General features: G+C 35.5%; 3 protein-coding genes across 3 annotated transcripts; 2 read left to right on the forward strand and 1 right to left on the reverse strand.

Annotated features, from left to right (window-relative positions):
• Window positions 1-468: 468 nt before the first annotated feature.
• On the forward strand, window positions 469-19,989 carry LOC117692714 (uncharacterized). Its single transcript, XM_034481418.2, has 10 exons — window positions 469-731; window positions 1,537-1,639; window positions 15,645-15,659; window positions 16,387-16,490; window positions 17,985-18,126; window positions 18,529-18,623; window positions 18,854-18,959; window positions 19,097-19,181; window positions 19,266-19,464; window positions 19,829-19,989. Exons 1-9 carry the CDS (start codon window positions 597-599, stop codon window positions 19,402-19,404), a joined length of 924 nt encoding a protein of 307 aa, XP_034337309.2. The 5' UTR covers window positions 469-596; the 3' UTR covers window positions 19,405-19,464; window positions 19,829-19,989.
• A 30-nt stretch (window positions 19,990-20,019) lies between these two features.
• Window positions 20,020-22,277, reverse strand: LOC105320170 (macrophage-expressed gene 1 protein). The gene has a single exon (XM_011417985.4). The coding sequence runs from the start codon at window positions 22,128-22,130 to the stop codon at window positions 20,178-20,180; it is 1,953 nt and encodes a 650-aa protein (XP_011416287.3). The 5' UTR covers window positions 22,131-22,277; the 3' UTR covers window positions 20,020-20,177.
• Window positions 22,278-22,587: 310 nt separating this feature from the next.
• On the forward strand, window positions 22,588-24,780 carry LOC105320232 (macrophage-expressed gene 1 protein). The gene has a single exon (XM_011418090.3). It carries the CDS (start codon window positions 22,588-22,590, stop codon window positions 24,778-24,780), a length of 2,193 nt encoding a protein of 730 aa, XP_011416392.2.
• Window positions 24,781-25,070: the final 290 nt, after the last annotated feature.

The following is a 25,070-nucleotide window of genomic DNA, read 5'->3' on the forward strand; positions in this document are numbered from 1 at the left end:
AATCAAAAAATAAATAGTTGATATCAATAATTCGAATTGTTGATATCAAAAATAATTCTTGATATCAAGAAATCTACTTTGTGAAATCAGAAAATCATTTCTTGATATCATAAATTCGAATTCGTGATATTAAGAAATGATTTTCCGATATCACAAAAAAGATTTTTTGATATCAAGAATTAAAGTTGATTTTTTATATAAAAAATGAATTCTTGATATCAGAAAATCATTTTTTGATATAAAAAAAAAACATTTGTATTTTCTGATATCAAAAATATAACTCTTGATATCAGAAAATGGTTTTCTGATATCAGAAAATGGTTTTCTGGTCAGAAAATGTGTTATTTTTATATCACGAAATCGATTTTTTAAATATTAAAATGGATTGTATTTTCTGATATCAAGAATTATATTTTCTGATATCAGAAAATACCTCAACAATATTAAAACGGCGCCCCATAATGTAGCAGCCATCGTATACTGTAGATAAAAAACCGCACTTTATATATTGGCCACCTTCCACTCACGACCTGAGGTCCAAGGTTTGATTGCCACCGATATTCATAACCGGGTCATCTCGTAAACAATCACCCACCATGCCTGGCCCCTACCCTGGACACTCTGACGAAGCTTTCCCGGGGGTTTTCAACCTGTCGGCCATGCCCCCTCAGCCCAAGGAGAAAAAACCAGGTCAGCTTCCAGAGGAGGACATCCGCCGCTTTTTTGAAGAGGTAAGAAACGCTATCGATGTTATCAATATACGACCAGTAAAATGGTACATGTATGTCTTTAAATACAAGACTTTATCGTATCTTGATTTTCATCACCGTTTCACAGAATTATATAATATTTTTTATGATTCGTGTTGTTTTATCTCTTCACATGCATAGAAAATATCGTTGATTTACCGTGCATATTTTCACCATAATAGCTGTATACAAATACGCTTTAATAAGGACCAGGTTCATTTTATTTTACACACACAAACAAGTGCCAGTGATAGGGAGACCTTCAAAAGGTAACAGGTTGTTTCGCCCCAGTAGAGATTTGCACTCTGATTAAATATGGGATTATTATACGGCTTCAGTTTTCTCGAACTGTAAGCTATTGAAAGTGTTTTATTTTGAGTTGTTGTGGTTGTTTTCTAAAACGTCTGTTTAATTAACTGTATTAATTCTTTTATAAAACAGATTGATATTGCATATGGGACCTTGTTTGTCGAAAGTTCATAAGTACTAGGAAAAAGGGTTTGCACGGAATTGAATTAAAACAAAATTGTTCCCATAAAGTTGAAAAAGGGTCTTTTATGCACGTGTTTTCAACTTTATGGGAACATTTTTGTTTTGATTCAGCAAAACGAATTCGAAGTTTATTCATTATTTATAAACATAATAAAATATATTTGAATAGCATACTTCTAGAAAGCAAGCATATTCGAGTATTGCTTTTTTATTCGAAAAAAGTCGAGTAATAGACAACATTTGTTGACACACTTTATCAATATCAATTGAATTTAATTCCCATATGTTTCTTTAGGGATATGTCGTTGTGAAGGATTTCTTCTCCCCCAGTGAGCTGGAACCCTGTAAGAAAGCTTTAGAAAAACTTGTCGATGATGTAGCTCAGCGTCTCTACAAAGCCGGTGTAATGAAGAATAATGACCCCCGTAGAATAATGACCGGGGGTCATTTTTCTACGTAGAATAATGACCCCCCTAGCTGAAGAATAACTGGATTTTTCTGAAGAAAAAAGACCCAGGGGTTATTTTTCTTCATGTTAAACATGAAGAAAAATGACCCCCATAAAAAAATGACCCCCTCACCTGTAAACATGAATAGAAATTGGTTACCCCGTATCCAAGATATGACTTTGAAATTGCTTAATTTTCACTCTGTTTAACTTATCTTAAAGTTATAAACACCGAACTTGTAAATAAATCGCTGTATATATAGTTTTTCATATCCGTAGCAAGCACACGCAAAACACTCTGACATTGCCACAAATTGATTGTTAACAGTTACGTTACTTCTCTCGTCGACATACGGCGGAAAATGACGCAAATAAAGAAAAATTCATATTCAATGAGGATATTGTGTGATAATAAACGAACAATAATCATGAAAGAATAATTGTTCTAATGATATAATATTCATTGATGAATGAATTGTCAATCGAAGAATGATACATGTATATATCTTTATGGAAAAAGACTAAGGGGGCAGGTAACGCAGGAATATGAATACTTCTTATTTACATTTCTTGGGGAAAGTGATTTTTAACAAAAGTCATTCTGCGTTAGTTTTGTTTTCTTCTACGTAATACAAGAACATCAATATTCTAAACATTTGTTGTAATGTTGTTTTGTGATCATGAATAGACTTTATTCTTTTAGAGCAAATTTGTGAAGAGTACATGACTATAGTAAATCTTAATAGATAATAAACACTGATCGATTATGATAAGAAAAGATTTTTTGACAACCACATTTTTCCAGTAAAGGAAATCCACCATACACCAGAAAAACCTGTACATTATCATAATCCAATGAGTCCAAGTTTATTTGCAAAGAAAATTAAACAAGTTATTGCATTAAAGGTCGTTTATTCAATGAATTACATTTGTATTGTTTTAAAATGAAAACAACAGAGTAAATAATAAAAAATCATTGAATAAATGACAATAATTTTGCAAAGGTGGGGTTAAAAACCGCCACCTCACAAATAAACAGTGTTCATATGAAAATATGGGGAAAAAATCTTACATACTATATCGTATGTTTAAAGGAATGTGGGTGGGTGGGTTAAACAAAGTTCATGAAAATTTCTTGCGTCCAGCAGCCAGAACAGAAAAAATAGTAATGAGATAATATTCACATCTGACATGATATATTACGACAATAATTAAATAAAGATATTCGAATGCTAGACGTGTTAATTGAGCTATGGTGAAAACATACTTGACACCTAACACTCGGTGACCCTGTTGTGCGCAAATGCAAATTACAGACTATCAAACAACCTGGGTAACTTGACCATGGGGTGTTAATAGATATACCCCCTGCATGCGTACATCTGCTTATTATACATTTATAATGCCAGCTTGATTTACAAAGAGATATAAAGTTGACACATACGTACCATGAATAATTACAAAATTTGTTCCCAAAAATGTTTTTATTTACAATAAAAGTAGTTGTTTCTAAAAGCGTTGATAACAGGTTAAGGCCCATGTTAGGGGTTTATATCCCGCTTGATTTTGATCACACGATCTTTATTGTATCCAAAGTTACCAATGCTCATACAAACTATTGATGCATTAATCATCTTGATATTAACTCAACTTACTAAAGTATGCCGAGGATAAAGTAAAATATACTTTCTGTACGAGTCCTCTCAGTACTTTGACGATTTTCCTTATTGGCTGTTAACCTCTACTGGCGTAATGGCTGCTGTCAGTGCCTACTAACTACAGCTTGGTTATAATGCCTAACAGTGGAGTAAACTTTTCATAATTTTGGTTTCATCATTAATTCTGGGTGATGAACTTGTAAACCCAGCAGTTTGTATTGTGGAAATCCTCAATGCAAGTATAATTCATGAACAATATGAAGAATATAGAAGATGCAACGGCGAAGCGCGAACATGCGAAGACGAAAGTGCTAAGTTGCGAAGGCGAAGAAGTGATACTACTATCGCTTCTTCGCCTTTGCAACTTCGAGCGCACTCTCGCCTTCGAATCTTCGCGCTTTCGCCTTTTAGCTCACCGAGACAAAGTCAATGGGAGCATATGCTATACCCCCGGCGTCGGCGTCCGGTGTCGTATATTTTAAGGTCCGGTCCGTAAAATGGTCCGGCCGGACCTTTAATGTTAGCATTTAAGGTCCCGCTTTCCCCTATAAGAAAAGGTCCTACCCGTAGTCACTTATTGCAATTTATCTCAGAGTTATTATTCTTTTTGCTCATGTGCATTTACATGTATCTAAAATATGTCTTTGTTTATATAAACCACTCGGCCATTAGCGAATGGTACATCACAGTATAGCCGTATCACTAAATTATTTTGTGGAATATTAAATATTGATAGCGGATTAGATTTTGACAAATTGTTTGCGAATCGGAGTAAAAAAAAATAAAAACATGAGTATTTTTACAATAATTTGAACACACTATTTACACGTAGTCCCGTTGTTTTTAAATCTCTTTCGGTGTATACGGATTAGCGGAGGATTTCACGACACGTACACACGGGTAAATGAAGCCCTGCAGGCATTCACACCTTACCTAATCAGAATAAACCCCTAATCTGAGAGAGAAAAAAGGCTCCACTGTGGTGTTCTGCACAAACAATATTGTCTTTTTTTCTCGTGCTTTGTTTAATTTTCAATAGATCAGGAACGTTTGATAATATACTAACAATTCATACGTCTTTAGGTAGAGTCCATCATTGTTTTAGGTAATTACTAAAAGGTCGCACATGTGCATTACCTGGACAGAGGGTATACATTCACAATATACTTAGTAGTGTATACGTAACTGTGGTAACTATAAGGGCGTGTAAAGACAAAAGAAATTAATTAGATGAAACATGTACAATGTACTTAAATTAAAAAGCATCTTTTGACTGACTGAAGGTAAGGTGTTTAAAAAAGGATTAAAAGTCTGATAATTTGTTAAGTTATAATCTCTCTCTCTCTCTCTCTCTCTCTCTCTCTCTCTCTCTTAAGGTTTCAAAAAAGATAGAAGGTATATTATTTGTGATAAAATTGCTATGATACAAAGCGTTTTGGTGCAGAAATATATTTGTAAACTGTCTGGCAATTATCTTCAGATTGCTGTCTGAGCGCCATTAAGGCACCATTTTAATTTGTTTTACTACTTCACATTTTAAAGCCTCAAAAAATTAGATGCATTTCTTTACATGAAATATTAAAGAATGATTTAGTTTAAAGGGAAAGGTGGAGAAAAATTATGACATTCTTTGATCAGAGCTAGTGATCAAAGAAAAAAAAAATTTATCAGTCAAATAATCTCTACATCATTCGAGCTTAAAGCTATACACGCTATAATTTGCGTCAATTTTGAATGACAGTGAAAACGCATGTGTTTGTCTACTTATAAAAGTTATCCTTAATCTGTAAATTACAAGGGTGAATTCCATCTCGTTACAAAGATATAGATTTTTAATTGTTTATTTTCCTGCCAGGAAAATATACCTTTTTATGAATATTGATGAAGGAAGAGCAAACCGACCTCATTGCGCATGTCCGCGGAGAACTAGGTGGTCGTTATTGTTTGCCTAATTAAATATCCAACTTGATTTTTAATATGCTTAACAGTTGTTAATTTGAAATACATACATGTATAATGAGTAAAATACCCTTGCCATTCACGATACCCTTACTTCTGCATTAACACTTATAGGATCTATAAATAGCACATAGGGGAAAAACACAGGTCTACGTCATTTTTTTAAAGGAAGTATTCATATCTACTCACAGGCTTGTATTTTTTTCTTTTGTTTGTACTCGTATATCGGACAAATTTATGCTTTACTGAAGATGTTGACCCTTCACCACTTTTGGTATGATAGGCTAAATTTAGCTGTCGATATCACGTGATAGATTGATATTCACGAGGAGGCATTACTTTCCTGGCAGGAAAATAAATATTTTTTATTGTTTAATATTTGATATATTTGTTACGTGATCGAATTGAGCATTATAATTAACAGAATAAAGGTAACTTTTATTAGTTATCAAACACATACATTTTCCCCTTTATTCAAAATTGACGCAAATTATAGCGTGTATAGCTTTAACGTTAAATGAGACATTAATTTAAATTTGGAGACTTCACACTGAAAATGACATTCTTTGATCGGAGCTAGTGATCAAAGGAAAAAAAAATTATCAGTCAAATAATCTCTTCATCATTCGAGCTTAACGTTAAATGAGACATGAATAACATTCGGAGACACTTACACTTTTCAGATCACCAAATACACAACACTGTGGGATTGATACGAGGGTTGCTCCAAAAGTAGTGTCACAGTTGCAATAAAATCATGAAAACTCGCTGTAATGACAAAATTTCGAAGTGTATTATATTTACATATATTTCTTTAGATCTGAAAATTTTAGTGCAAAACGATATTTGTTTCCGAAGACAACGTATATAGAGCGTTAAGTAAGGACAGTCCCCGCACGCCTGCGACGTTGTTTATGTATTTTTATCTGTAAAATCCAGTCGTCCCGGGTACCAAACACAATTCTATGTTCTATTATTGTAATTTTCAATAGAATTTTCCAGATTGTTTTCAAAATATTACACAGTGTTGAAATGGCAAATACTTGAAAAGTGCATTTCTTCTGTTGAGATATTTCAGATCTTATTGAGATGTTAATTTTCTGAGTTTGTCCGCGCGAGATCTCAATAAAGTCTAGTGACTGAACAACCAATCATTGCTATAAAAATAGACCTTAACATGTAAATGTGCAGAATAGATACATTGTATCAGTTATTAGTCCATCACTTCAGTTGTCGCCGAAGGTGACATCAAAAATCGGCTTTTTTAATGAAAAATTCTATCTATTTTAGATCCTTTCTAATGAAATATACGTTATCCTCATTTGAGATATTTCAGATATCTATTTGATATATTTCTTTTCTGATTTTGTACGCGCGATATATCAAAAACAGTAAGTGATTGAGCAACCAATTTTTGCTTTAAGATAGACCTTTTTATGAATATGTGCAGAATACGCATCAATAACTTGTCTGTCAGTTCTGGTCGTAACCAGAAGCAAGCAAAATTGTACTTTTTGCTTTTATAATTTTCGAAAGAATTTTCCAGACTTTTTTTTTCAGCGCATTAGTGTAAATGGTAAATACATGAGTATTGCTTTTTTCTACTGAGGTATCTCAGATATTTTAAGAATTTTTTCTGATTTTGACTGTGCAAGACTCAATAACGGAAACTGATTGAGTAACCAAGATTTGCTATATGATAGACCTAAACATGTAGATGTGCAGCAAAGGTATCAATGATTTATCCGGCATGTCCAGTCGTCACCGGAACCAAACAAAATTGTATTTTTTAAAACTTTCTAATTAATGATAGTATATATTTTAATTTTTTTTTCAAAAATTCTACCCAGGATTAAAATCTCATGGTAAATCATCGAGATGATTATTGCGTTTCTTATGTTGAGATATCTCGGATATATCGTTGAAATGTCTCTTTTTTTGTTATTTTCATGTTTTATTTGAAATGTCAGAGTATCAAGAGAGGAACACGTTTTTTTCTTTTTTTATTATGGTTTTCCGCTTTGCAATTGCAAATGCAACGAAGTGTTTAATGACAACTTTTGTAGTTTAGAGTTTAGGGTTTTAAAATTCGTCTGGAAGACCTATTCGTTGCTCGCAACGAGATTGCATCTAGTTATATTTACTTTTCAGTTATAGAAGTGGGGCCCATTGCATGTACATGCATTGTATCCCCAAAAATACAGAAAAATTAGTGTTATTTAATTTTTTTTAAAAAGAAGTAGTAAAACATATTTGTAACTAAGTTTCATCCGACGTTTTTTTTTAAATTGTGACAAACCCCTGGAATTAATTTTCAAACGATTGTCCGTCTCCTTGAAATAATCTTAAAATAAGGTAAATTTGTGTGACGGTTTTGATTTTCATCAAATGACCTTCTTATCTTTTTTATAATGGAGGGGCCGGCAAGAAATGCATGTTATGATATTTGTGAAAACAAAATTAATGATACACGTATATGTGAGAGTAGAAGATTAGACAATTAGATAATTAAGGGGTCCTCTAAGGGGCACAGGTATAGAGTATACCTATGTTCACCTGAAAAGTACAAGAGTTGATTATTCATTATTACTTTCGTCATATGTTGAATTCATCTTATTTAATTGTAAAAAGTTTAAAGGAATGAACACGATTTCTTAAACTAAGATGTCACTCTCCTTGTTAAGGTAGAATAACACACCTGGAAAAAGTCACTCGAATTAAAAGGAATTTTTTTGATAATGAAAGATACAATAATGTTTTTCAAAGTTTGAGGATTCAGTAATTCTTGATCATATATTCAATGTAAGAGAAATGGAAAAATATGTGAAACATGCGTATAAAATTATCAAAACAAAAATAAAGATTAAATTTAAAACAAACGACAAGCAAAACAAATGGTTTGGCTCAAATCCTAATGTAAGAGATAGAAATGCATTGAATTCCCTTGAGAAGATATTTCTTTTAACAACAATAATTTATAAGATCTATATATGGTTTTTTTTATCTATACTTGTATTTCTTAACTTCCCTCTCAATTTTCTTTGACAATATTAAAATGAAAACTAATGTTTAGGGGATATCTGAGTGATTCGAGATAGTTAGTACAATTTACATGTACAAATATTTAAAAAAAAATTAACTAGCTAGTATTTTTTTCTGTACATATGTCAAATTACGTATGTTATTCTTTTTAAAGGGGCATGGTCACGATTTTGGTCAAAAATTAATTTTCCGTTTTTAATGTATACAATACTTCATTAAGGCAATTTTGATAGGCAGCCAAAATTCGAGTGCCATTCGTTAAGTTATCAGCGATTTACTGAGCTTACAATTCTTTGCTATGTAAACAAATATTTTGTTTACATTCTGAATGTCGAAGACCTAAAATGAATGTGTTAAATATTAGAAACTTGTTTTTGTTAAAATGAATATTAAGAAGATAGAATAAGCCATACTTATCCCGTAAAGTTGCATTTTAGTGCTGAAATTAATCAAATATGATACAATGTATATAATATGCTTGTATTTTATAATATTTTACTTTATCCCATGATATTGTATCATTTGATATGATACAATGTTGTATCAAATTATATTCTATCTTAGAATACAATACCATGCTTTAATATTTACATTCACTTTCTTTCCCTCTATTAAATTGCATTTGTTGATTTGAGTGATATTTACGCACAAAACAGAAGACCCGATCACCAAATCTGGTGCGTATGAATACATTTAGTATTCCTTCAGTATTTCTCGAAGAACAAGAACTGAATCTTCTCGCGACTTCAAATAGGATAACTACCTGATATCATATTTACGCTGATAAATATTTCATTGATGTAAATATATTTTGACAGTTAAATGAATTCAATTGATTAATTTCTTAGTTTACCAAGAGTAAATTCATTAAATTACAGAAAGAAAAATAAAATTGTGTTATTAGAATTTAAAACGCTGTGCACTATTTTTGTCAGCATATTTCGGCTGTTCCAGTGGCCATTCCGTCAATTTCGCACTACTCGTTGAATAAGACAGAGCTTTTTAAAAAAAAATCATATTTGCGGGAAGGAAATACATGTTTAAAAAACGTAAATACAAGCATTGATTCATTATTTGAAACGATGAGTGCAAACAAAATTTCATAACGCGCTAGCGCGCGTTATACAATTTGTATGCACATACCGTTGCAGTTATGAGACCACATCTTTCAAAAAATAATGATTCAATGCTTGATATATCTCACAAATTGTTAAGGTATTTTATGGTATTATATGATATATATTGTAAGTATGATAGGATGCAATTTTAATTTTGTATTATTGTATTGATTAACATATGAACATATGATTATCATACCATTTTTTAACAGATGATATACGATATTGTGTCAAAACAGAATCCATGAATATCCATGATCATAAAGGATGGTTTTCATATAATATGATACAGGTGGTCTCATAAAAGTGATGCCTCATAAAGGTGATGCCTCGTCTCGGTGAGCTTTGTAATATGTTATTACCTATGTTTTATAATTGCGGAGCTCTCCATCGTTTAAAGGGTTCCGAGGCATATTTTGGATTTTTTTTTTATAAAATTAATAAAATTAAATTATCAAGCAGGATAGGGTCCGGACTCCTATCCCGTTTTACTGCGTAAATTTATTAATATTGAATTTTCCGGGGGCGGATCCCCTCTCCCCCTCTAGATCCATGCATGAGCAAAAAGTGTCGCATAATGAAATTAGAATGTTACTGTGATTGGTCCACGGTAAACAGACGGCTGGTAAGTGACAGGAGTCTAGAAGTGCAAATGTACACATTATGGCGGACATTAAATTGTGTGTGGAGTAGATAATGATTAGGCATAGCCAGCACTGGTAAACATATATGTTACATGTACACATTCAAATATTTATAAACATTCGTACCTGTATTAAATTCTATGTAATCGACCGAGACTGAATGCAATCAAAAAATTAAAGGCGAAGGCGAAAGTGCGAAGATGCGAAGGCCAGAGTGCAAAGTTGGGAAGGAGCGATAGTAGAATCGCTCCTTCGCCTTCGAACCTTCGCACTTTAGGCATCACATCTTCGCGCTTCGTCGTCGCATCTTCGCACTTTTGCTCATTCGCCTTCGCACTATCGCCTTTGCAACTTAGGTCGAAGTGGCCCTATCGGAACACCATAGATATATGTAAATGTAATTGTTAAGATGACAACCATACCCCGATGCAATACGTCAATATCTTGTTATAACGGAAGGATTTTTATTTTCTAAGACATACCCCTTCTTTCACTTTAAGTTTATTTGAATATGAATTATAATTAAGGTTTTCCGCTGGGAGCGGAAAACCTTACTATTATTCGGAAAAATTTTCAAATTTCTTATTATTTTTTTTTTTCTTCTAGACGCCAACTTTGATCCTTAATATCTCGCTCGTTTGTTCACCGATTGTTTTGAAATTTTCAGGACTGATAACATGCCGCGTGATGTTGTCGTTGCCTATTTTAGTTGAGAAAAATCCCTATCCGGTTTTGAGTTATTCCCCTTTTAGTAAAATTTAACGACTTCTTTTGTCCAGGGGGTTTAGCTTTAACGATGACTTGCAGAGTCTCAAAGATGGGCTGGTTTGGAAGCTAATACATTGAATTTGTGCGAGATATATTTTATTTATTATTTAAATGCAAATAAAAGGGGTGGTATAGATGTTGAAACAAAGGTAAGAAAAAAAATCAAAAAAATTCGCGTATTTTCCGTGTTAGTTTTCTACCTGATAAAAATTTGTTATAACATGTATTTTAAAAGTTCTTGGTCTTACTCAGACCTTTCATTCGGTATGCCGAAAAAAGGGCTGGCCCTTATAATTAGGGAGTTAGAGGCGTCCAAAGTTTCTTGTCAATAACTTAAAAAGGAATAAAAATTTCTAATGCATTATTGAAGCAAAGTTGTAAAGAAATTAATTTTGAATCCTTCTATAGTAGTCAATTTAATGTTTTCGTAATTTATAGTCAGTATTTGCAGAAACAATTGTTGTCAGTTCGGTCCATTTTTGTGGGGGTGCGCACGTTTATGAGGTTATGAAAGGGCTTCTTGTAATGCACTAACTGATACATGTAGTGCGCAAAAATAATTCCACATAAAATTCCCAAATGTTTCTATTCATATGTACATTTTCATTTCATATAGATGAACCTCTTTGACCTTATTTTTGTTGTTTGTTTCATAACTGTGCCCCTGTCTATATTTAGATGCATTACGAGACTCAGGTAACCGATCGATAGGAGAGTCGCTAGCTGTATTCAGGCCGTCGCCTTGACGATAGTGCATGTGCTTGTAGAGCTGGACGTACACGTTTAACGCGTCGCCCCCTGTGTTACTGTAGAAGAGACATTTTGAATTGTTTCAGTACTGGGAGATGTGTTAATAAAATGGTTCCAATGCATGGTAATTAAACTCAACTTTTCTACAATACGTATACACGGCCGTCTTATAAAGCACAATGTGTATTACTGACATGACAATTGTACGCTGGCAATTTAAACGAACGCGGGATTGCTCCCGATAGAACAATTCTTTTAAAGCAAAAAAAAAAAAATACTGATTTGCGATGGATATAATATAATTATCATCGTGGAGATGATTTTAAAAAGTGAACTTAATATTCGTATACGATAATATTTGAATCCAAAGCCGCTAGTTTTAAGTTACGGTTATCAGGGATATTAATTATGACTTGCCCCGCGTTTCAGGTTCTTTACTTGCAAAACATCTACAAACGAAAATACCAAACAACCTTCAGCAGTAACTTATAAATTATTTATTCCATACACAATTCTAAAGAGGTAATTAATAAATTTTATAAATGCTTTATACGTGTATACATTCGCTATCTTCCATGGAAAAAAGAGGCATGGAAAAAATGTTGTTCAATGTTCATCAAATACGCTGTAGTCTTAGCAATCGAAAATAATTAACAAGCTGTATATTGATAGATTGACATATCAACAAACATTCAGACCCGCAATGTGTTTTTTTACAAGTTCTATAAAATGTAGAATCAATGACTGAATTCTTTACCGTTTTCCGTGTTGGTTATTTTGAATCACGTGTGTACGTTATGTGTAGCCATAAAGATGAACACTTTAAGTGTTTAATTTTTATAAGAAATTGTGTACATGCAGAGCAATGCAATGCTAGGACAATTAAATTCCAACAATGTATATGGTGAGGCCGGTCAGACTGATACTGGTTCTGCTTGTTCTACAAATAGCGAATGTAAGACGAAGTATTTGGGTGTTATATTTTAAACAAATATAAGTATTGCTTGCATTACTCAACAAAGTATTTTATTGGAATCATTCTTAGTTACCTTAACTGCATATGTACCGCTCGGTCTGTATCCCGGAAAAATTGACTACCATCCGAAATTTTTCATACAAGGTCTACAGACTTGCAGCTAACATTACCTTTAAAAATACATTTTAGAATTTGCCGCTGTTTATAAATTCATTAAAAAGACGCGCAGAATCAAGTAGTAATATGTCGTTTGATATGGGTTTCATGACGTCTATTTATATTGTTTTCATTAAAATTATTTCATTATTTCAAGCTTGTGGGTGGAATGAAATCAGTTTCACATGTTATATGACATTAAAGATGTCCTCTCCCCACTTTTTCTCGCAGCAACTATTTTTTTAAAATTTACATAAAAAATTGAATTATCATGGAGTTGCCCCTCCCCCCTTTTTTGTAGCATGTAAAAAAAAATGGAATGAAAATCTTGATATTATGAGTGAAATTTTGAAAATTTTGGAAAATTCTTTTAAAAAATTTTTCATTTTTTTGCTTGTCAAGATTTGTTGGATGAGTTTGCCCCCCGCCCCCTACTTTCAAAAACGATGCTACGTGCACATAACCGATCCAGATAAATATAATTACATGTACATGTATCAAAAATAAACTTAAAAAACAAACTACACATTCATCCTTCACCCACAATATTGCCTTTTCGATATTTGTCATCGTTGTAGACCCGTGTAACAATCTGTTACATTATATATGTAAGTAGGTGCTTGCACGACAAAGAACCCCTTGCTGATCTACATTTTCATTAACGCATACAAAGAAAAAATATATTTTGATTTATTTTTGAATTTCTTTTGATGTAAAGAATTAGAGAAGAAATTGGTTCTCAGTCTCTCTTTATGCCTGTTTGTTAGCTGTTAATCCAAGTTCATTTTGAATATCCTTTTGTAATTTAAAAAATGCGATGTAATTTTTTTTTCATGCAATATTTCGGATAAAGCAATGAAGAGTTGTTTCCTGAAATTTTATTAGACCATAAAATTGTAAAATGCTAACATTGAAAATTGTGCCCGATTTCTTTCTTTTTTTAAAGGTAAAACTTTATTGATTTAAAAAATGATTCTTTGAGACAAACAAATTGACATAATCAACAAGAGTTTGACAATCTCTAACTGCAGGTCTGTAGCTTTTAGTCAGGAAAAGAATCGGATGGACGACCTAAGACACAGATCGTCCATCCGAATTTCTTGAAAATTTGCTCTTAATTTCGTACGCGGACGCAATACTCACCGAGACTAAATGGTTCGTATCTTAAGTTTTAACTGCTTTGAAAGGTTATATTGGTTCTCTGATAATTTTGAACATGAATATTTAAATAAAAATGGTTAAAATTATAGTAAAATTACCGGCATCGGTCTTCTCCGTGCGCGGATCTAGAAGGGGAAGGGTTCCAGACCCCCCCCCCCCCCAGCGAAATTTCTTTCAATTACGTGTACATTATAAACTTAACAAATATGCCTCGGACATCCCTTGGCAAACTCAAATAACCGTCTGACTTTCCAACCCCCACCCCGGAAAAATTTTCTGATCCGCGCATGTTCCCACTCCTCAAAATACAAAATTATTCTTCAAAACCCCTTGTAAAATTTCCAGGATCTCCCTATATATACTAAGAGATTCATTGGCGCTTGCGTTCGATAAAAATGGGTGTAAAACGTTTGCCAATGGTCTTTTTACCTTCGTACCGGGCATAACCACAGTCCCACTCTGTGAATAAAATGCGGCGAATCAAACTAGAGACAACGTGTTAAGATCTATATTTGCTTATAAACATGTAGTATCATCGTGCAAAATGCACTGTTCAATTATAAAAAATTTTTTTGACTTTACTTGTAAAATTCGTAATTTTTTCTAACAGTTTATATCTTACAAAGTTACTTCTTTATTTAGTGATTGACACTTTTCAGACTTTATATGTGATTTCAAAGAGACAGAGTGTCATGTCTCAAGGACTGTTAATCTCTTAAAACAACATTGTGCAATTATCAGATTTTCATTTCTTGGACATCAAAGACTCACTGAGTTTATTTAATTTTTTATATCTGTAAACCTTCCACTCGGCTTACTTATATCATTACCTGTCAATTTATACTCACTGTTAAGATTCTTATAAATAGTTATGTACAATTGGCAATGCGCAGTCTGGAATATGGCGGCCAGCCCCGGCCACGTCCGACTCTCTCAGAGTCTTGAGTCCGGAGACCACTACTGGCCATATCCGAATTGTTTGTAACATGTCTGTCTGTTAATTTGTTATAATGTTGCCATCGTTGAGTCTCGTCCAATAATGTGGAATCTTGCATCAATTGCCTGTTTATTTCTCTGGAACTGTATACTGGTGGACCTTCGGGAATACGGCAAACCTACCCTTCGTTTTAGCTTACGGCCCACAGCGCGCCACAACCTTATACCTAATACACTTTACGCCAACATTCCCTCACCCGGTTCGTACTGCACACGACCGATGCAGATCCAGACGAATTCTCTATCACCGTAAAATCTACGCGGTCACAGATATATAATACTTTGTTTCTCAGTGTTTACACATCTAATATTGTACTATGGTCAGCTATCAATTTTTTGTAATACGTCACAAGTATGACGCAGCTACGACGGAAAACCTAATCGTTGCTTGCAACGAGCTCGTCTCTAGTTTCTGTTACTTTCTGTAAACTGCAGCAGTAAAAATAACAATAGTGTAAAGACTATTTCACAAATAATAAAAAAATATACTGAACAACTTTAATCTACAAGGGGGTCATTATTCTACAGGGGTCACTTTTCTTCATGTGGAGTGTGTTCATTTTTATGAAAATGACACTTATTCTTCAGGCAAAGGGGTCATTTTTCTACGTAAAATAATGACCGGGGGGTCATTTTTCTGCGTAGAATAATGACCGGGGGGTCATAATTCTACGTAGAAAAATGACCCCCGGTCATTATTCTACGGGGGTCATTATTCTTCATTACACCGGCAAAATATCCAGTAAGTATCCGCAAATCTACAATAGTAAGCCTTAATATCCCGTAAGAATCCGACAAAATATTGTAAGCATCCGTTGATATCCAGTTTGTATCCGTAAATGTATTGTAAGCAGATGCTTGTAATTATCTAGTCAATGCATTTATACACGAACGAATTGTAAGCGTCCGTAAAGGTTATCAAGTAAGTATCCACTAATGTATTGCTATCCGCAAATATCCAGTAGGTACAAATATAATCATCCGTCAATATCCAGAATTTAGCCACAAATGAATTGTATCCATCCGTAAATATCCAGAAATTATCTGCAGATGTGTTGTAAATATCAAAAGATGTTCTGTAAAATCCACATTTTTTATAGAAATCTTAAGGTGACTGTTAAAATATATTTTGTATCCGAAATTATCCAAGAGTTACCAAAATATCTGTAAGAAGCTTAAAATACATAGTTTCATTAAATTTGCAGTAATTGTGCATGCACAATTGTATAAGTGACAAATCATAGGTATTCCTGAATTATCTGGAGTTAAAGTCAACTTACATGTATACCCATCGATTATCCATAGATATCCGGATAGTATCCGCAAGATTGTTATCGGGTATTCGCAAATATTAAGAAATAACCAAAATGGATTTACACATCAAGTCTCCGCGAAAACCAATCGAGCATTTACACCTAGCAAAACAGTTGGAGATGTTTATGGATAAACTATCTGTTTTAATTATCAAGGTTTGTACGAAGACTGCGATCCTTTCCACGAACGACTGCAGAAAATTGACAAAGAGTGGCCAGGAGCAGCCATCTTGGTGATAAAAAACCAAGTACTTCCCCAGGTAATTCAGATCTCTTGCTGCCTCTAAAGCAATGTATAAAGTATTAATGAAACGAATTTCCACTGTTGATGAAATTTCAAATGGCACATGTACAATTTAAATGTAGCAGCGCCATCCTATACCACCTTGGTAAAACAGCAAATCGTAGAAGTTATCATTAGAGATGAAAATCCACATTTAGAATAAAAACAAAATAGTAAATGAGAGGCGTGTTAAATCTGAATCAATCACGAAAACTGTAAAGTTTTTACCCGTAAATGCTTATTTGGATCACAGTAATTATGTTTCTAACGATGAACTGTGCACATCTCAAATTGTTCTATTATATACACTGGCCTGTCTATTATATATGCTGCTCTATATATTATATATACTGGTCTATTCATTATATCTACTGGTCTATTCATTATTAAACTAAAAGGTCTGAGCAGCATTAGTGTGCTTGATTTGTATTGCCACAAACCATCACTAGGTTGATTAATAGAAACAATACAGGTTATCTCCATGGAAACCATGCGAACTCCTTAATACAATCTGTTAAGACAAATTTACGTGGAAAGTTGTATTTTAAACAAAGAAAATCAGTCACTGTGAGGTAACAGCAATAATGTCAAGTTTTAATATGAACCTTAATCGGGCGGGAGCTCATATAAGACGCCTTCAAATTTGACTGCCTGGTTGAAGGATCAAAGAGTGTATTCTTTTCAGAATTCTTATTAAAAAATGTTCAACGCCCTTGAAAACAATACTAGTACTACATGTAGTAAGTAGTCGCGGTTAACCGCAGCCCATAAACATGTTAAGAAGAATATAGACCATGACTTCTTTTTATTCTTTAGCATTATTTAGATTTTACGTTATGTCTGCACTATTGCCCCAAAAACCCAAAATATTGTACTTACTTTAGCACATATATACTTATTTGTAATATATTCAGAAAACATTATCTCATTCTTTTATGACCCCTGTGTTGAAATTGATTCATGCCTTTTATTGAGTGTCTAAAAACTGTCTGACAGAATGTGCATGTTCTAACCAACTATATTGATTTCTAGTTTTTTCTACAACTTCTCTGAGAAAAATGCAGTTCTAGATTCATTTTTTTTCACACCTCGACCAGTTGATTTTTTGCTGATACCAAAACGACTTGATATACGATCGAGTTTTCCAAATTTTCTACAGCCATTGTACCCATAATCATTTCGATTATATTTTGTACTAGGCAATATGATCGGTAATTTTCACAGTTTTTGTCGAAAGAAAGAAATAGTTGATGCCGACTCATATTTGAAAGAATAAAAGCTTACTATAAAGGAATAACAAAAACAGTTGGCAGAAAAAATGGGAAAAAAAATCATAGATCGTAGTTCAAAAGTAGTGTGAAAGCGATTGAATCGTTTAGGAAATTTGCAACTAACAATGAATGGAATTTTGTGGGTTTTTTTGGTACACTTCCTCAATTTTCTTCTGACAAAAAGATGTTTTTTTAATAAGGCAATGAAGGACATTTGGACGAATGAGCGCCTGTTGAACGTAGTTAAACAGCTGATAGGACCAAACATTGCAGGCAACTGTGTGTACAACATCCGGTCCAAGCTTCCGAACCACGAACCCACCGTCGTGCCGTGGCACCAAGGTAACCACGCAAACTACGCTAGGTAAACCCCCCACACAAAATAATCAATTGATTCCTCACACCTTTCAAGGATTCATGGTCAAATACTTTAAGTAAGAGCACATCGTTGTGCCGTGGCACAAAGGTACAATGTAGCTAAATAGATAATTTGTTCTTTATCGTGAGGAAAACTCGCAAAGATAACATAAAAAGGTTAAGTAATTTATTACACTTTCTTTAATAGGAGATTTTAAAGCAAACCACCGATTCGCTGTCTTGAGAGGCAACGAAGGGAATTGAAATTTTATGTTCTACCCATCTCAATAAATGCAATGCAAATCTAATCACATGTCAAAATACAGATGTAGTCGATGCCCATATACAAGTTCGTTTGTCCATTGACCCCGTGTGTGTTTGATTTAGATAACGGTTACTTCGACAAGGATGCGTACCGGCAGCTGATACCCACGGCTTGGATACCGTTTGTGGATGCAAATAAGCAGAATGGTGGCCTACAGGTATACTCCACATACAAAAATAAATCACTTGATATATAGTATCATTAAAGCATCATATTTTGCCAGAGATTTGTAAAAAGTTTTGATCAAAACAATTGTATTATTTAAAAAATTTAAGTGGTATTATACGGTTGGTTTAATGACAATATTTTTATTTGACCGGTTTGTATATCAAGTGTATGTTCACTGTACAGTCGGGTTTGTAAACACATTTGATGCTTTTTGACAAGTTTGCACGTCGCGGACAGAAGACAGGGCGCACTGCTGACCACACCTGCTGCTGGCAGGGAACCTGGTACATCATGCTGGACGAGAGCGAAATGAAGAATACCCTCGGTAGAACTTTTAACAACCCTTATACACCGCGATGTGCTGAATCTTATATATCAGTACCTTGCAACTTAGAACTCAAAAAGTATGACTAAACTCAAAAATCTTCAAAGTTTGTATTTTGTTTACTTATGTACATGTAGATGTGGACTTAGAGAAGGACATTCAAGTAGTAAATGTTCCATACGGGGGAATGGTTCTATTCAGCAATGTCATACCCCATCAGAGGTAAAAATATCAGCATCTTTGGCATCAGAGGATAAGACTTCTTTAAATTTTCTATTATTATTTTGTGATTATTGTATATTTTAGCTTGCCCAATGTAACGAACAAGATTCGATTGTCCATGGATCTCAGATGGCAAGATGCAAACAAGCCTCCTGCGTTCCATGGTCTGAAAAACCACATTGTTTTCCGGACAGAAAAAGAGCCTAACCACGTGATTGACTAGGCGACCTTTGAGGCAGTAGACAGAACGGAAGTCCAGCTGAAAGCTGTGGAGGATCTCCGAGTAAGTAACGGTAGAGGTTATCTGAGTAAGTAACGGTAGAGGATATCCGAGTAAGTAACGGTAGAGGATATCCGTGAAGATAACAGAGGATAGCTGAGTAAGTAATGGTAGAGGATATCTATGTAGGTAACGTTAGAGGATAGCCGAGTAAGTAACGATAGAGGATATCAGAGTAGGTAATGTTAAAGGATATCCTAGGAATTAACGGTTGAGGTTATCAGAGTTAGTAACGGCAGAGGTTATCAGAGTAAGTAACGGTAGAGGATATCCGAATAGATAACGTTAGAGGATATTCGAGTAAATAGTTGTAGATGAAATCCGTTAAGTAACGGTTTAAGGCATTGATTACAGCTCTCTTCTGTAGGAGGATAAACCAGAGAAGGGATTCGACACGCTGGTTTCTGGCCCCTGGATGAAAATGTGGGAAATTAATAACATGAATAGACATGTCATCTTCTAACGAGTGATATTGAAAACTTTGTTTTCTCAAATAGATTTACTATGTATATATGCACATTTTTTGGCACTAGTCTATGATGACAATAAACTGTGATATGTCAACTTGAAGTTTATTTATTTCATGGAATTAGGCAACAAAATCATTTTCAAACAATAAAACAATTCTTTATATAAAATATAAAACTCACATCAAGCATAATGATTTAACAATTAATTATCAAAAAATCAAAAAAAAGTTGAAGGATTTGTTATTTTTACAACTCCCCGTGTTTCTTGTTTCTTTTGTCCAGAAGATTTTGAACGTTGAGCGTATCACCGGAGTTTACAATCCAGCCTTTGTCTTCAACATTAAATCCACTGAAATTATCTGGCACTTCAAACACCGTGCTCCAACTCTGACCCTCGTCACTTATTATGTAATTTCCAGTTGCGTTCCATTCATTGGGTTTGTGAACAAATGGCGGGAAACGTACGGGCATTGCTGTTTGTCCGAAGAAAGAATTGGCCAGGGTGCAGTAGTTGATCTCACACTCATCCTCAATAGTTCCGATATGTTGACTGTATCCCCCGGGGCACGACTTGGACGTAAATGTCGGCGAGAAATACTGGTTTGAAAGGGGATTCCCCTCTTGGCAACTGAAGAAACCAGCGAATGGAATAGAGTATCTCTGCCCAAGTTCAAAGTCGTCAGACAGACAAACAAACATATCCGAGGTTATCATTGTGGGCTGGTAATAGGGCGGACAGCTCTGGGACTTGGTGACAGGGTTTGAGACGGTTTTGGTAAAAATTCCGCCAAAAAGAAACCCCGAATTTGGCGGGGCCTCGCCCGCATGTGCAGAGCACCAATACGTTGAATACGACGCTTCGCCCCTATAAACGACATCATGGCACTTTTTCCAGAAAACCATGTAACTCTCACATTCTTGTCGAATTTCGGTCTTGGTTACATTACCCTGGTAAAGTAATGTCGATTTGTAACCTTCGCCACAGTTAAAATCCCCAGTTTTCTTGTTTTTTAAGGTTAGATCATCGCATAAGTTATCGGTGTCACCAGTGAACACACAGTTTTGGAATAAACCGCCAATACTCATGTTTTTGCCTGGTGGTTGACAAGTTCCATCGTCAATATTAGCATTGAAGTTAAAGTTGGGCGAATTAATGTCTGTGCAGCCCTTATACGTATTAAATCTGTAGTAAGCCGATATAGCAGCCTCAATAGAATCATGTGTTTGAGCTCGAATCGAGTCCGGCATTTCTGGGAACTGTTCTTTTGTAATTAAGAAGTGCAGCGGATCCCCCGACCTGTCGGTCGCCACCAAGTCGTTCCCTATCGTATCCACCCAGTCGTTGATACTGAAGTTAACAGGCTTGTAGGGCTGTCCACCGTACGTGAAGATCGTGGAATGGGTCTGACTGGTGGCATACTGCTGGGTCATTTGGTCAGTGACAGTTGACGTATGGCCAATTCCTGCTCCTTTGCCAAAGAAAAAAATTCCCGCTATAGCAGAGATTTGCGATCTGGTTAGTTTAGAGCTTGTGGACAATGAATTGTTCAACTGGTCAACTTTGAAAATAGAAGCACCAACATCAATGCTGGTAATCACATGGGTGCCGAAGTCCCTGACTAGTAATTGACTTTCATACCTTGCGTACCTCTTCCTTCCGTTCAAATGGTGATTGGCGATAGACAGGATCTTGGAGCGGAATCCATGATCAAGAACAGGGTTTGGTTGGATTTTAGATGTGTAGCGAACATATCGAGCCCCGGTTCTCTGAGTAAACGAGTTGTCGTTAACCTGGTTACTCTTTACCTCGTCGTATTCCGATGAAAACTTCCCTCCGATTGAAAACAATCCAGCCACCTTTGCTTGACCTCCAACGTTGATTGTTTTTGATGTGGCTGAAGTAAAATTCATCCAATGGTCAATTCGCTCAGAGTAAATTTTGACTTGACTGGCTTTTTCGGGAACAACGAAAACATTGTCTGGGATAAAATATCGGCCATCCTCAGTCATTCCACAGTCCGAATAATTGTAAAAGACGATTCTAGCGCGGTCTTCGTTTTTCAAGTTGTCCCACCCTCCTCCCGGTAAAACTTCGAATACCATCACATCCGGGCTAGCTCTCCGGCAGTCTGAAGGAGAAGTCATACATTGCGGCAATAATAGTATTGCTACGGACACAACAACGAAACGTCCCGCCATGTTCGTTGTTTACAAGCAGTATAAATCCAAAGTTCGATCGTTATGCCGATAATATGAGCCCAATCACATTCGGTCTATTTGTATATACCTTTATGTATGCACGAGATCTTGACATGCATCAGCTGCATGCTTGAGTTAATATACCGGTATTTAAATAAGATCTTGTGGTTAAAATTAGCACATTTTCCATCAAATGCTATTGGTGCAAATTAACTCGCACACTGTCTCTATAAAATATGTGAAAAAATCGATTGAAGGAGTGCTTGTTAAGGACTGCATTGTATGAAGATTTACGAGTTTTGAAATGTCTGTGATAACGATGAACGTGTGTATTGTTATTGAAAACACGTGAACTTTCATTGTCAACAATGTAATCAGTCACTGGTATCACTGTTTACTAGTATACTGTATCTATCTCGGCTTCATCTTGATAGTCAACAGTTGGTCATTGGTCACAATGGCGAGCACAAGCAGCTTCGTGTTGGCAGCTGTCGTATTGTTGAATTCGGTGGCATGGGGCTTGGAAGACACATCGAAGTGCCAATTACCAAGGAATGCGTCTATTTTCGGTTTCGAGGTTCTGCCCGGGGACGGATGGGATAACCTTAAAAACGAAATCCGCGGTCGGGTTATCCTCCGCAATTACAGCTTATGTCAAATGACAGAAGATGGCCAGTATCTGATACCAAACGGAGTATTCGCTATTCCCGTCAAGTCCAGTCAAGTCGAACTCTACTCCCAGCTGATTAACAACTGGATGAATTATTCTTCTGACACGGCTGCCAGCATTAACTTAGACGGCTCCATTTCCATTGATGACCTTCCAATAAACGGGAAATTTTCGTTAGATTTCCAGGGGGTCAAGGGTCACCAAGTGAACGACGATTCTGTGACAATGAAAGTAAAAGCAAGGTATGTGCAATATTCAGCAAAATTGCAGCCTATAATGTCTCTGGATCCGTCATTCATGGCTCGCGTCTCCAGCATTGCACAACATATACAGTTCAATAGAACTGCCTCTGCCAAATATGAGAGCCAGCTCCTTGTGAGGGATTTTGGAACGCACGTTGTCACCAGCATAGACGCGGGTGCTGCGATAGTTAAACTTGACCACATTAATAGAAGTTTACTAAAGGATTCTTCCATCAATCGGTACCAGCTATCTTTAGTTGCGAGCTCCGATCTTTTCCATGCTGGTGGAACTGGGACGGTTGATAGTACAACGATGCAGAAATACTACAGCGCTCTCACGCATTCCTCCGTTAACACGTATGGTGGACCTATCTACAAACCGGCCAATTTCAGCATCAACGACTGGGTGGATGGAATCCAAGACAACCTTGTAGCAGTTGACCGGTCTGGAGATCCACTTTCCTTTTTTATTCAGCCCAAACTCTTCCCAAACATCCCTGTGTCAACTGTTTATAAACTAGCTTCTCAAATTGACCAAGCAATCAAGGCTTATTACAAGTACAACACTCACAAAGGCTGCACGGACCGTGACTCGCCTAATTTTAATTACTATGCCAATGTAGACGATGGCTCTTGTTCTCACAACATTACCGGGATGGTTTTTGGTGGCATGTTTCAGCATTGCAACGAGTCAGGTGAAATCCCTAACGTATGTCAAAACTTAGAAAGCAAGAACCCCTTAACAGGGGATTTTTCTTGTCCTGAAGGATTTGATATTACTCCTCTGTTCACTGACCATGAAAGTTTTACTCAAACAAGAAAGGTGTGTTCGAAATATATGGTTTTCTGGTCGAAATGCCACGAAGAAACGGTCTATGGTTCAGCTACATTTACATCTTACTGGTGTGCAGCAAAAGGACAGTTTGCAGTTCCAACTGGATTCCTATTTGGAGGCATCTTTTCAGACACCATCTCTAATTCAGTTACACAGCAGAAAAATTGTCCACCATACTTCTACCCAATCAAGACAGCAAAAGACTTAAGCGTCTGTGTGACAAATGATTTTGAGAACGGAGAGAAATATTCTATGCCTTTCGCTGGTTTTTACAGTTGTCAAAACGGAAATCCAGTCACAAATGGACTGGATACGACTCTTAACACCATTAAATCGTGTCCCCCTGGATACAGCCAGCATCTAGCTACAACAGAGAACGAGTGCGACCTGATGTACTGTACCAGGCCACTTACAATTCCTGCTAGTCCCTATGTTTCGGTCCACAGACCCCCATTCATGAGACCACCTCTGGAAACAAACCAAACTTCCGATTTCCTGGTGAGCGATGACGGACAAGAATGGACTCAGCTCTACTCCGTGGACTCAACGTTTAACGGATTTAACGGGACAGTCGCTGGGTGGATTGTCAACGACGGCACAAACCTAAACATGGAATCGCTGCTGGCGTCTAAACACGCTAGCTCCCAAAACACAGACGATAAAACTGCATCCTCAGACAACGGAAACTTCTTTGGCAAAGATGACCCTATGGCAACCGGAAAGACTGTTGATTTTCATGGTGTTTCTGCAAGTCACGTCTCGTTTATCGTCGGTTCCTCTGTCGCTGCCACGCTTTTCTGCGTTTTATTCACCACGATTTTGTTGGTGATTTTCCTGCGCAGCAAGCGCGGAAACCGCTACCAACGACTGGAAGAAGGCGTCCAGCGTCCAAATAAACATTAAGAGTTTTCTCTACTGTTAAATTCAAACATTATATCATTAAACGTTTTATATATGATTGATCGATACTTATAAACGCCGAAATTATTGAACTTGTATAATACATGTATATGATCTTCAGTTGGTAAAAAATTTTATCATGAAAGGTTTTATATTTGATTGATTCTTATAAACGCCAAAATTATTGAACTTGTATAATACATGTATATGATCTTCAGTTGGTAATAAATTTTATCATTAAAGGTTTTATATTTGATTGATACTTATAAACGCCAAAATTATTTAACTTGTAT

This window comes from Magallana gigas, chromosome 3, assembly GCF_963853765.1.
Source record: "Magallana gigas chromosome 3, xbMagGiga1.1, whole genome shotgun sequence".
Taxonomy (NCBI): Eukaryota; Metazoa; Mollusca; class Bivalvia; order Ostreida; family Ostreidae; genus Magallana; species Magallana gigas.

Bases quoted from the DNA above. Each gene is read 5' to 3' on its own strand.
- LOC117692714 (XM_034481418.2), top strand. From the start codon at position 597: ATGCCTGGCCCCTACCCTGGACACTCTGACGAAGCTTTCCCGGGGGTT. The intron at 18,624-18,853 runs GTATACTCCACA...CTTTTTGACAAG, and splicing joins AGCAGAATGGTGGCCTACAG to TTTGCACGTCGCGGACAGAA. The intron at 18,960-19,096 runs GTAGAACTTTTA...ATGTACATGTAG, and splicing joins CGAAATGAAGAATACCCTCG to ATGTGGACTTAGAGAAGGAC.
- LOC105320170 (XM_011417985.4), bottom strand. From the start codon at position 22,130: ATGGCGGGACGTTTCGTTGTTGTGTCCGTAGCAATACTATTATTGCCG.
- LOC105320232 (XM_011418090.3), top strand. From the start codon at position 22,588: ATGGCGAGCACAAGCAGCTTCGTGTTGGCAGCTGTCGTATTGTTGAAT.